General features: G+C 57.5%; 1 protein-coding gene across 1 annotated transcript in view; it reads right to left on the bottom strand.

The window, feature by feature from the left end:
* PLXND1 (plexin D1) overlaps positions 1-13,094 on the bottom strand; it is a 52,466-nt gene that overhangs the window by 24,444 nt on the left and 14,928 nt on the right. The window contains exons 2-8 of the mRNA XM_037802540.1: positions 11,125-11,301; positions 8,106-8,237; positions 7,122-7,222; positions 6,904-7,033; positions 5,200-5,377; positions 4,915-5,023; positions 4,342-4,444 (exon numbers count right to left, since the gene is read on the bottom strand). Of these exons, the coding sequence (XP_037658468.1) occupies positions 4,342-4,444; positions 4,915-5,023; positions 5,200-5,377; positions 6,904-7,033; positions 7,122-7,222; positions 8,106-8,237; positions 11,125-11,301 (930 nt within the window). The remainder of the gene's footprint in view (positions 1-4,341; positions 4,445-4,914; positions 5,024-5,199; positions 5,378-6,903; positions 7,034-7,121; positions 7,223-8,105; positions 8,238-11,124; positions 11,302-13,094) is intronic.

Raw genomic sequence — 13,094 nt, forward strand, 5'->3', positions numbered from 1 at the left:
TTACACCCATTTTACAGAAGAGGAAACTGAGGCACGGAGAAGCAAAGCGATCTGCCCTCAGTGGAACGGGCAGCTCACCAGGCTCTGGTTCTCCAGACCCTTCATTAACCCACGAGGCCAGAAAGGTGAGTTTCCCTGGGCAGCAGTGCCCGGTACAGACCACAGGCATCTTGGCTGAAGAAGCAACAAGGCCCAGCCCCTGAGAGGCCTCCTGCGTGGACCACGTTGGGGGCTGGGGGGGTGGGAGCTGGCGTGCAGCTGGCTGTGTGAGCATGCACAAGCGGCTGACCCTCTCTGGGCCTCGGTGTTCCCACCTGCACAATGGGGCTTTTCAAGGCAAGGCTGCTGGATGAGACTGGCCCCAAGTCCCCCGAGGACCCTGGGCTGCCACCCTGCGCCCTCTTATGGGTAAACCCCAAGGAATTTCAGGGAACGGACCAACGTATTTCCAACCAGGTTTCATGGCTGCTGCCAGGCCTGTTTTGCAGTTGGGCCAGTGTCTCTTTCCTTCCAGCTCCACCCCCACCAGTGGGTAGAGGAGACAGGAGGGGGGACGGGGTGCTCCATAATCTCCCCTGAGTCCCCAAGAGGCCCCCTGGAAGGAATGACGCAGAACCATCCCTGAGGGCCCCTGCCTCTCCTTGACACTTCTAACTCTGTGGTCAAGGGTGCCTGTACCCATTCCAGAGTGAAACAGGGGGCTGACTGTCCCAGCCTGCCTCTGCCCTCCCTCAGTGCCCCCCACCCCACTCAGGGTCTGCTAAGCCCCCATCAGTGCATGGGCTCTGCAGCTGCCCCCAGCCCCCAGCCTCCTCCCTGCCCCACCTCCAAAATCTTGGCCTTTGGGGAACCTTTCCCCACAGGCCTGTGGTTTGGGATGGGTGGGTGCAGTAGGTTCAGGGATTATATATGACCCAAGTTCAACCAGTGAGACTTAACTATGAGTCTTCCGGGGAACCTATGAGACAGAGAAATTCTTGTTTCCGGGGTTGGTGGGGTGCAGGGAGGGTGTCAGAAGCCAGCCTCGAGCTGCTGAGGCCATCTCTACACCAAGAGGGGAAGGCCTTCTGGAGCATGGGGCACATACAGAGGGACTGTGGGAAGCCCTGGATCCAGCTGTGCCTGAAGGCGATCCCACTCCCCCCCCCCCCCCCCCCCCAGACTTTTCACTCACACGAGCCAGTCAGTTCTGCTGAGTCAAAGCCACTGAGCTGGGGTTTTCCCACTTGCAACCAAAGGACTGTGCCGCCCACCCCTATCCCAATCCAAGCAACCAATGCCTTAGAAAGAGGCTGAGCAGCTTCTCCCCTTGCGCCAGCACAGGACAAGGGTATGGCCTGGAGGCTCAGGAAACCACGTTCAACCGACTGTCCTCGGATGGAGAAGAGAAGACGGGAGACAGGGAGTGGGAAACAGATGCTGAGGAAGCAACGGCAGGAGCCACGAGGAAGCCAGATGTTCACGGGTTCACAGAGGGCCGTCACCTCAACTGAGCTGGGAGAGCCAAGCGGGGTGGGGCCCGGCTCCCTCACGGTCCGGAGGGGAGGCTAAGGCTGGAAACATCCTCACCACCCTCCCAAGGCCTCTCCCAAGATTGAGGGGCCACGACTGTCATCCCAATGACCAGCCCAAGGACCCCAAATCCCCCTGGCCTGGCCCCTCCGTACCTCTCTGCACCCCCAGGGCCCTCCCTATACCACCTCCCAAATTTCCACCAAACACCCTCTCTCGCCAGTTCCTAAGGCCTAACGTCACTCCTGCCTGGGGAAGCCACAAGCATCCTCAGGCACCGGAGAACGGACGACATGGCCGCCTTCCTCACTCTCCTCCCGTCCCCCCAAAAAGCTGGGGCCCTCCTTCCAGCATCTTCCATCAGGTAAGGGCCGTGCCTCCCGCTTTCATCTGGGGCCCACCAGGGACAATGGGAAAGTGACAGGAGACTGAGCCCCTGGCACCTTCCCAAGACACCTCTCCTGGCCTGGCCCTGGCACCAGCCCCTCCTTTTGGGTCCCAAGAGGCCCAGCCTGGATGGGCAGAAACCCCTGGCTGCCGACACTCCCACCCGGCCAGAGAGGCCTGGCGCCTCCAAGGCTAACTGGCACTTAATTAAATGTCAGATTCAGAGGCTCCTGCAGGCCCAGGGAAGGGGCTGGTGTCCTCTGGCAGGGTTACACTAATCCTCTAAGACTGACCCTCTCTGTGCCCCATCTCCACTCCCAGCACCCCACTCCGAGCCCACAGAGTTGCCGACCTGATGAGGCCGGGGGAGAAGGCAGCTCCAAGGGGCCACTCTGGAAACACCTCCCAGCTGGTGAGCTCCTATGCATCTGTCAGAACCCAGAACAAGGCCCACCTCTGCAGAATGTCGCCATCAGCCCCCAAGGCATATGCTTGGTCCACTCCCATCATAATCATGGTGGCATCTGAGTGAGCCAGGTGCCTCCCAGATGTGATTCCAGATCCCCACCACAGCCCTTTGAGGCAGGCCCCATTTTACAGATGGGAAAACAAAGGCACAGAGAGGTTCAGCAGTTTGCCCAGGGTCACCCAGCCATGAGTCACACCTAGGGCTCTTGGCAAGACTACGTCTAATCGGGTTCTTCCCCAGTGCCCACTACTGACTCGGGCATACAGCAGGCACTCAATAAATGTTGGCGAACAGGGTTGTGGTGGGGGCCTCCTTGCCCCCACCTCTCTGAGAGCACACAGGTGCACTAATGTTTCACGCAGACATTCATTGAGTTCCTGCTGTGTACGGGGGGCGACTGAGATGTGGTTGGGCCAGAATCCTGATTGGGCCCAGACTGTGGCGATCCTGGCGCCCGGTGCGGTGGCTCGAGGGCCTGGCCTGGGATTTAGACACGAGACCTCCCCCTGGCCTCTCTCTCCCAGTGCCTAAAAACCCCACCATTACTGCTTCATTTCTTTGACTTAAACATTGCCTCTGCCAGACTCCTCTCCTGCAAAGCAGCTGCGAGGTGCAGGCAGAAGGTGCTGAGACCAGAAAAGTTGAGGCTCAGGCCATGGAGGACCCTCCTTTGCCAGCCTGGCATCTGCCACGGGCAGATAAAACTTAAAGAATCCCGGCAAGCTTTTCTGAGCCCAGCGCCAAGAGGCTGGGGCTTCAGATGCTCTGGGGACTGGGGCTGCTTCCCAGGGATGTAGGATCAGGGTGGTGCCCCTGGTGACCTCCTCCTGCTGGGAACTAGGGCACCTGGGGGCATGTTGGCTACCTCAATTGTGCCATCTGCAAAATGGGCAGGAGTGTCCCTTTCCCAGAGAAAGGAGCTGCAGGTGGGGACTTGGGATATAACTCCAGCCCTGCTCTGACACAAGGCAGAGGGCCCGGCAGCCAGGTGGGAGAGGGGATAAGCTGTGATATCATGAGCCTGGCACCCCCAACCCCCACCAAGGTCAGTCATCCTGCCTGGCACAAGTCTGGGGTGGCCTCAGAGGCTCTTTGGGCAAAGGTGAGAGGCCACACAGCTAGTGAACACACCCCAGAAACCAGTCAATGACAACAGATGTGGCTTTTCCTTTTCCATTTTCCTTCTAGTTCTGCACCTCCTCCCTGCCCCCACCAATTTAACTGATTGAATCTAGCCGTCCTGGAGCCTGAGGGACCCACACAGGCAAGAAGAACCAGGAGTGGGTACTACCCAAGGCCAATCCACCCTCCTGGCACAAGGAGAAGCACAGCACCACCCGCCCCAGCAAACTTGGTGCCCTGTGCACATGGGGAAACCAAGGCAGGAGGCTTTTTTTCAGCCCAGCTGCTGATTTGAGGTACTGGAGAGAACATGGGCCTGGAAGCCTGAGCCCAAGTCTGGTACCTCTTACCTGCAGGGGCCTCAGGGACAATTACCTTGACCCTGAGGATTGTTGAAAATATTGAAGGTAATTTTTAAAGACACCAGTGTTGGCATGGGGGTGCAAAATCAGGCACCCCGAATGTCAGCGAGAGTATTGCTTGCTGGAGGGCAGCTGAGCTACAGGTATTTTTTAAAAAAACAGTCAGGCTTTTCTTTCTAAGAATTTAGAAAGATTTCTTAGAATTGATCTTTGGGGAATAATCCAGGATGTGCACAATAGCCTGGCTGCAAAGTTGTCTGGTGTGGCAATGTTTAAAATGCAAAAGTGAAACAGGAAATGACCAGCATGTCCAACAACAGGGGATTGGCTAAATGCGCCAGGTGAAGTGATGAACCCTGCGCAGGTGTTCAATATGATGCCAAAGGAAAAATATTTAATGATGTGGGAATGTTCTCAACATAGTTAGTGGGGGAAAAAAATAGGTAATAAAACAGTAAAGACAGAGGGCGTCTCCCAGGCCTGGCTTACCGTGGGATTTGGGGAGGTCTCACACCGTGACTGGTTGGAGATACAAACATGCTGCTGAGTGCACCAATAACAGGGCCACTGAGCTGACAGGCAGCTGGTGCAGCTGGAAGAGAAGGGGGCGTGGCCCTCAGATGCCGGGCTCCTTGCCCTTCACCTTGCCCCTGTCCCCAGGACCTGGGGCCTAGGCAGACAGCCAGGAGGCAGATCCCAGCACCAGGAAAGAAGAGCTGTCTCATCGTCAGAGCTGCCTGGGAGGAGGTGGGCTCCTTGTAAGGTAGTGAGCTCCCCGTCGCAAGGGATACGCAAAGAGGAAAGAGACTTATCTAAAGTAAGTGTTATCAAAGCATTTCTCTCTGCCCACCCCCACCCCATCAGGTAGGGAGCTCCCAGAAGCCAGACAGATGCTGGGATCTAAGAGTTTGCTATGTGAGTAAATGAGCTGATGAGTGAAGGTCTGAGGGTCTGTCTGCCTCTGGGACGCTATGGTTTTTCTTCCAAGAGCCTCCCTGAGAGGACAGTCCCTTTGCTGGGGACCCAGGTCCTCCTCCTGCCACCCAGAGCCGAGCCACTCACGCTGTGTGGGGGTACACTTGTCCAATGCGGCTGCAGTCGTAGATGGTGAAATTGGCCTTGACGATGTTCCGACCTTTGACCCTTACAGACATCTCGACAGTGACGTGGTCTGGAACGGACAAGGGGAGCCGGGGAGGGAAGGACATGATGGCGGGGGCAGGGGTGGTCTCCATCGACCAAGGAGACTGTGATCCCGGGACCCCTGCCCATCTCCAGGCCTCAGAGTCCACCCTTAGATCCATTTAGGGGCTGGGCCTCCTGGGAGCCCCGGAGAGGGGGCTTTACCTTGGTGGGGTAGGAAGGGCGGGAACCTGTCCCTCGGAAGGAGATTGCAGTAGGCGATCTGGTGGCCGAAGGCAGGACCCGGAACCCGGGCCACCGTGCGGACGCCGTCCCCGTAGTCGCAGGCCATCTCCATGCCGCTGAGGCTGGGCAGGCTGCCCAACACCTGCAGAATCATGCCCTGGGGGAGAGGGACCCTCAGCTCCGAGGACCCCGGCTGCACCCTCACAGCCCCACTCTGCCTGGAGCCAAGAGTCAACCCAGGGCCTGCTCTGTCCAAGAGTCCTCCAGGCAAGGCGCTGACGTGGGGCAGGCAGGACTCCCTCTGGGCCTGTTTCCCCAACTGCAAAATGGCACTCATTGCTAATAGTGGTGAGAAGGCTCTATCTGGTCTGGCTTCCATGACCCCTCTCTAACCCCACCCCCTAACTCTCCCCCCAAACACCCTGATGGCATTCCTACCCCAGGGCCTTTGCACTCACTCTGCCCAAAACACCCCTCCCCACTCACCTGGGCTCACTACGTAGCCTTACTCAAGTGTCACTTTCAGTGATCCCCCCACACCCACTTCTGGTCTAAAATGTCAACAGCCCACCGCTCTGTCCTCTCTGTTCTTCTTGCTACTTCTCCACCATGCTCATCACCATCTTGACATTTGATTGTGCTTATTCCCTCTCCCCATGAGCATGTCAGCTCCTTAAGGGCCAGGGTTTTGTCTTGTTTATGGATGTCTCCCCAGACTCTAGAAGCTCAGCACACAGTGGGGTTCAATATTTGATGAATGGATGGATGGACAGATGGATGAATGAATGAATGAATGCACAAACAATGAATGCATGCCCCATGTGCCCAACAGGATAAGGTGCATGAAGGACCTGATGACATGTAATCACAGGAGGGGGTTCAGAGGAGCCCCAGGAGCCGAGAGGTCTGTGTGGTCAGAGCTGTCCTCCCCCAGTTGAGAGGCGAGGCACAGAGTCTCAGAGAAGTCGCTGAAGCCAGGACAGGGAAAGACCCAGGCCTGTCAGACCCTCAGCCCCAGCCCTGTGCCAAGGCCTGGAAGTCTCTTCCCCTCCCCTGTCTGCTAGAAGGAGGGAGGAAGGGGTCTGGGGTCACTCTAGGGCCTCCAGGGCAGGGCAAGGCGGGCAGGAGAAGCCGCTTACCCCCAGGCTGCAGATTCACCTTCTGTGAACATGAAATAGCAGCCTGGCCTTTGGTAGCCCCCGAGCCCACCTGTCCAGGAAAGGGCGGGAAGTGAGGCACCCTCTTCTCCCATCCTCTGGCTTGCCCCCTTCTATCCTCTGGAGCCTGCCCACTTGAGTTCAAATCCCAGCTCTGCCACTCTCTTGCTGTGTGACCTCGGGCAAGTCACTTTACCTCTCTGTGCCTCGGTTTCTCATCTGCACAACAGGGATGTCAAGAGCACCTACTTTGGAGGGTTGTCATGAAGCCCAACAGAGTTGAAGGTCACGGATGCAGCATGCGTGTGGCACTTGGCGTGTGCTCAATAAAACCCAATATTATTGTCATTGACATTTGCATCCAAGTCCCCAGAGCACTGTAGGCAGGAGTCTTCTCCTCTCTGAGCTTGTGCTCCCACCTTTACACGGGGGTTTGGGGCAGCTCTGACGAGCGGGGGCTGCGGGACGGGAGGCTTCCCCGCCTGTGCCCCCCGCCAGCTGGCTCCTGGCTCCCTCCTCGACTCACCGGGTACTCCTGGTGCACGTCGATCTCGGCAGGCAGGACGGTCATGGCGGGGCAGCGGCCAGTGCCCTCGCTGGCGCTGGTCCAGAAGTGTGGCTGGCTGGAGTTGGCGCAGTCCTGCTGCAGGGCGCACCTGGAGGCGGTGCCCGTGGGGGTGAGGGACATGTGGCCTCCTGCAGCCCCCCACCCTGGGCCCAGGCCCTGCCCGCGGGGGGCCTCACCGTGTCTCCAGGGCACACCAGCCACAGTAGGCGTCTGCGGCGCCCACGCAGTCCTCACAGGTCAAGTAGGTGTCGCACGCAGCAACCTTCACCCTGGCCATCTGGGAGCAGAGGAGAGAGGCCAACTCAGGGGGGGCACTGCTGGCCCTTCCCTTTTGGGGGTCCAGGAAAACGAGGCTTGAGGCTCTAATGGAGGAAACACGGGCACTGGCATGTTGGGGGGAAAGCCTCTCTGCAGAGGGGATGCCAGAGCTGGGGGGTGAAGGCTGAGCTGGAGTCAGCAGGCAGCGCGGGGACAAGCAAGGAGAGTGCTCCTGGAGGGGGAACAGCGTGTGCAAAGGCAAGGCAAGTGGGAGACCTCAGCTTGGCAATCCCACTCCTAGGTGTTCACCCCCAGGAGATGAAAGCAAGGACTCGAACAGATACTTGTCCACCGGTGTTCACAGCAGCGTAATTCACGATGGTAAGAAGGAGGGAGCCACCCAAGTGTCCGCTGACGGACGAACAGATACACAAAATGTGATCCAGCCATACGCTGGGATATCATTCAGCCATAAAAAGGAATGAAGTTCGGATCCATGCCGCAACATGGACGAACCTTGAAAACATCACGCTGAGCAAAAGAAGCCAGCTTGCTTCCGTGAACTGTCTAGAACATGCAAATTCACAGAGACAGAACGTAGACTGGGGGTTACGGGGCTGAGGGCGGGGATGGGGGGTTATTGCTTAACGGGTGCAGAGTTTCTGTTTGGGGTGATGGCAAAGTCTGGGTAAGGGACGGTGGTTGCTGGTCGTGCCGCACGGTGAATATAATTAATGCCACGGAATTGTACACTTAAAAAGGGTTAAACCAGGAGGTTTTATGTTGTATCTAGATTACCACAATAAAATGCAAATACATAAGTTAATTAATTAATTCGTTTTTTAAATAGGATTATATTGGAGGGAAGCAGCAAAACAAATTGAAAAGAGAGCTGGCCTTACCTGGTGGGACGTCATCAAGTACAGGTAGGCAGAGTCGGCTGGGTCAAACTGCATGACGTGGTGCACGGGCTCCCCGAAGGCCACGGTCACCACCCGCCTGCTGACCACCTGCAGGCTCTCGTTCAGGTTGATCTGGGGGCGGGAGGGGGGTGGGTGCATGTCAGGGGGTGGGTGCACCTGGAGGGGACCTGCCCCAGAAGGATCCGACCCAGGCCTGGAGTCTCTGCCTGCCCCCCCCTTCTCCTGGGTCCAACTGGTGGGAGAAAATGGCACACAAGGCAGGGCCAGTGGGTCTTACAAAGGGCTCTGAGGTGCCCCCCACCAGGCACTTGCCCCGTGCTCATCTCCAAACACATCCCCACCCCCTCCCCTGTAAATATGCACAGACTTTACAGTTTACAGAACATCCTTTGGGAGGCTCTTTAATGTCAAGGCTAAGAGTGGGGACTTGGGTTCGAATTCTGATGTTGACACAAGCTGTGTGACTCTGGGCAAGTCATTTCCCTCTCTGAGCCTCAGTGTCCTGAGCTATGGGCATTCAGGACTCTAGTGAGGGTTAGATGAGAAGGTACAAGCAAAGCGCTGATGGGGCCAGGCCCGGGAGGGAGGGGGGAGCTGCTGGCCCCTACTTCTCATTCTCCCTCTCTCGAGCCAGTCAACAATGCACAGATGAGGAAACTGAGGCCCAGAGAGGCTGAAGCACTCAGCAAAGGTCACACAGCGAAGAAGCATCAGGGATGGGACTCAAGCTCAGGCTGGGCTGACCCCAGAGTGCAAGATGGGGGGTTGGGGTGGGGATGGGGGTTGTCTCTGGCCCTGGCCCAGGTCCAGGGAGAAGGACGAGCAGGGCCAGCTGGGGCCTGGAAGCTTCTCTGGCTCTGAGGGCCCCTCTGCACATCCTCCTGAGGACTGACAATGCCCCGTCAGACTCTGCTCTGTCTTGGCTGGCCCCACCCCCCAATGTCAGCTGTCCCCAACACGCCGCCCTGTCAAGGCCCTGCCTCGACTCCTCCCGGGCCAGCAGCCAGACCCTCCTACCCGGGGCCTCCTTCCCACCACCCCACCCTCCCCATGGGGCTCTAAAACGTCCAGTGGCTCCCTCCTGGGTACAGAATGAACTTGTTCTGGTATTCAAGGCCCAGAAGATCTGACCCCAACTTACCCTCCAGCCTCATCCCCACCCATTCAAACCCAGCTGACACATGCCTGTGTTTGCTGGGGCCGGGCCGCTTGTCTGGAATCTCTCCCGACTCCCCCTTCTAGCAATGTGCAAATAAGGCCCTATTTTTCAAGACCCATCCTCCCAACGCCTTCCCTGGAACAGCTTCCCATATGCCTGCCACCCACCAACTCGAACTGACTGTCCCCCCACTTATCCGAGCCTCTGAGACAACCCCAGGTGGCCTCTCTTGGTGGAGCGACTTGGGGCTCAGACCACTGCCCCCACCTCACCCTCAGGCATCCAGCAGGTGCTCAATCAGTGTCCATTCCATTTATTGAGCACTGACTGGGCCCCCAGGCCTGAGCTGGGTGCTACAACTTCAACCCCGGGTCACAGAGAGATGGCAGGAGATGGGCGACACACAGGCCAGGGTGGTGGGTGAAGGGGTTGTGGGTTTGGGGTTTAGCGTGGGCTCTGGGAAAGGGAGACCTGAATTCAACCCCAGCTCTCGTGCGTGACTTTGGGGTGGCCGTTTCCCCTATGAGAGCCTCAATTTCCTCATCTGTGAAGTGGGGATAATGACTGTGCTTCCCCTCAAGGGTGTGGGAATTAAATAAGATGATGCCCGAGGTGTGGCCTTTGAGGCACTGGGTAGACAGTAGGTGTCTAATAAGTGCAGCTTCATAGAGTGGAGGTGGGAGCAGACCCCGAGGCGGACTCCAGCTCCCTGCTTTCCACATGCACTCTGACCACAGTTCTGGGTGGCCCAGCAAATCTTCCCCTTGGCATTCGGGGAAACTGAGGCCTGCAGGCGCCCATGCTCAAGCCACACAGCCAGGAGGGGCACAGCCAGGTCCTAAACTCTAGGATCTGATCAGAAAACATGAGCCCCCACCCACTGCTGCCTCCACCATCACACAAGGACCCTCAGTGGGGGATTTGAGGGCTGAAGGGGACCCCACCCTCACCCCACCGCTACTCCCAGGCCTGGCATCTCCCCCACTGCTGCGAGTGGGGCAGCCAGGGTCCCAGGGCTGGCTCTGACCGTCACCTCCACCAGGTCAAGGGTGTCTGCCTGGGCAGCCGTGGAGAACTGGGTTATGGGATGTGAGCCTGGTACACGATGGAGCTGTGCCAGGCAGATGCCTCTCCTGAGAGCAAGGGCAAAAGGGGAGGTTGGAAGGGGGGCTGTGAGAGGTTGAGAGAGCAGATCTAGGGCCTCACTGGGGGAACTGGCCAGGCCCTGCTGTATCTATCCTGCCCTATAGCGGGGAAACTGGATTCCATGCACCCCTTTCCCTTCCCGGGAATCTCAAACCAGGGGATGGGTTATTTCTACTTCCTGGAAGCCTGGGGGAATCTTCAGAGAGTGGCTGGGTGGGCTTGGGGAGGGGATGGGCATGAGAACCTCCGCTAGCAAGGCTGTGGTCTTCCCCCATCAAAGCCCCCCAACAGCCTAAAGAGGCAGGGCTTATGGCCCTTAACAGATGGGAAAACTGAGTCCTGGAGAAAGAGTGAGTTGCCTAAGATCATGCAGCCAGCAAGTGGCAGAGCCCAGAGACTGTGACTCAGAGCATGTGGCTGCAAAAGCCCGGCCCTGGAGACCCTGCCAGAGGGGCTTCTTGTAGCCCTGGTGTCCTTCTTCTCCCCAACGGGCACCTATTGTGATGAGCAACCATGGAAAAAAAACAGGTGTGAAAAATGTGTTAACTGTAAAGTGCTGGGCAAACAGGAGAAAACAGAGATTATTGGACTTGGGAGAGGCCGTGTGTAGACTCTGACCCAGGCTGGACACACACCCCCACCCCCACCCCAGGCTCTCCCTTCCCCTCTCCCCCACCCCACCCTGGCCCCTACCTTGAGGAGTCGCCCGTTGACAGTCCCCAGGAAGACCACCGTGTAGTTGTTGACACTGGCCACGGCCACGGAGGTGAGGCCCGGGGCGCGGAACACGGGAGCGGCCTTCAGGGGCTGCAGGACGGACAGCGGGTGCTGCAGGTGGGCCGCGCCACAGTCCAGCTGCTCCGGCTGCAGCTGCAAGGGAGACGGCACATCAGACCTCGGCTCTGGAACCTTCTTTGGCTCCCAGTGGGCCCAGCCAGCTGGTATCTCAGGTCTCTGCGTCAGAGCTTTTAAAATTCTTATTCCTACTTGGCATCCCCAGCTCGGGGCTGAGGCCCAAATGTGAGCCCCCAAGCCCCGACTCTGATTTCAGTCAAGGAGATGACATTTAAGGGTGCGGAGAACCAGACAGGAGGCAAGAAGAGCGGGGACAAGATCAGGTTTGCATTTTTAAGAGGCCAGCAGGTCAGAACAGGGTGAGGTTTGCACACCCTCACTGCCCTTGGAGCTGCCCCCTCCTCACTAGTCAAAGCCACGAGCAGCAGAGGCGTCTGCGTCATCTGCCTCAACTTACCAGCTAACGCCCACAGAGGTCTCTCTTTCCTCCTCGGCTGTGCTTTTCTACAGTCCCAACTAGCTCTGTGTCTCCACAGCAGCTATGGGGTTTCCTCTTTGTTCTGATCACCCCCCAACCCCAGCCAAGCCCCAGCAGCTTGCCAGATTTCGGGTTTAGCCTCTAGGTTTCTCCTTCCCTGAGCAGGCATGCCCTCACCTGCCCACATCACAGATGGGTACACTGAGGCCGACAAGGAGGCAGGTGCTTGCCCAGGGCACCCAGCAAGTGGAGAGAGGTGGGACGGAGGCCAGGCATGTCCAAGAGCCCAGTCCTGCCATCCACACCCAGCTCAGTGCTGCCCTGAAGGACCCCGAAGCGGCAAATCAGCCCCACATCACAGGAGTCGACTGGCTCCGGCCTCCAGGGTGACTCTCAGCCCCTGGCAGTCCCCTGGACTTGATCTTGCCTTCTCCTGCCTTTTTCTGGGTCTCATTGGTCCTTTTGAAGATTCCTTAGGCAATTTGCACACAAAAAATATAAATATAAAATAGGTAAAACAGGCCCTCCAGGAAGCACCTTTGAGAAAATGATTGTGCAAATCCACAAAGATGCAGACCTAAGGGTGGTTTATAAGAGTGAAAAGGGGGAAGCAAGTTCAAAGTCAACAGGGGATTGAACACATAAATTTTGGCACATGGTTCAGGAGAGCAACCCCTGCCCTTTAGTGACACTGCGAATCTGTACAGAAAAGTTGCAGGATGTCATGGGGCCATTTTGGTAAAAAAAAAAAAAGTACATAAATAACAAATTAATACTCACAATTATAAGCATAATAATAGGCAACATTTACCAGGAACTCACACCATGCCAAGTTCCTGAATCCTCCTGGCAGCCCCACGAGACCATCTCACAGATGGGGAAACTGAGGCTCAGAGGGGCAGTGACCTGCTTGGGATCACCCAGTTGCAAAGCCAGGCAGCTGGGCCTGAAGCCAGCACAGAGTCTGGGGCCCCTGACTTGCCCCTGTGGACCCCAGGATCTGGGTGTCAGAGGCTCTGAGCCGGAAACACGGGGGGGGGGGGTGTCACCAGAATGCAGTGTGGGACCCAGTTTTAGGGCATGGCCTGTAGAGGATTTGCTCGTGCTTCCCGGTGTGCCTAAGCCACTGATGGTGAGGCTGCATGGTTTTTGCTCAGGAATCGAGCTAGTTGTCAAAAGAAAGCACTGAATACTGGGTTCTTCTATCTTTGGGCAAATAAATGCAGTGGAGACCTCATGGGCTTCTAGGCTGGGGCGTGTTTCCCAGCGTGACCCTTGGGGGAACCGAACCCCGAGCCCAGAGCTGGAGCAGGCTGGGGAGGGGGGGGTTCCCTGGACTGAAGTCCTCGAGTGTGGGGTCTTCAGCAAAATGGTGGTGGGTGACCTGGGC

This window comes from Choloepus didactylus, chromosome 1 (assembly GCF_015220235.1).
Source record: "Choloepus didactylus isolate mChoDid1 chromosome 1, mChoDid1.pri, whole genome shotgun sequence".
Lineage (NCBI taxonomy): Eukaryota > Metazoa > Chordata > Mammalia > Pilosa > Megalonychidae > Choloepus > Choloepus didactylus.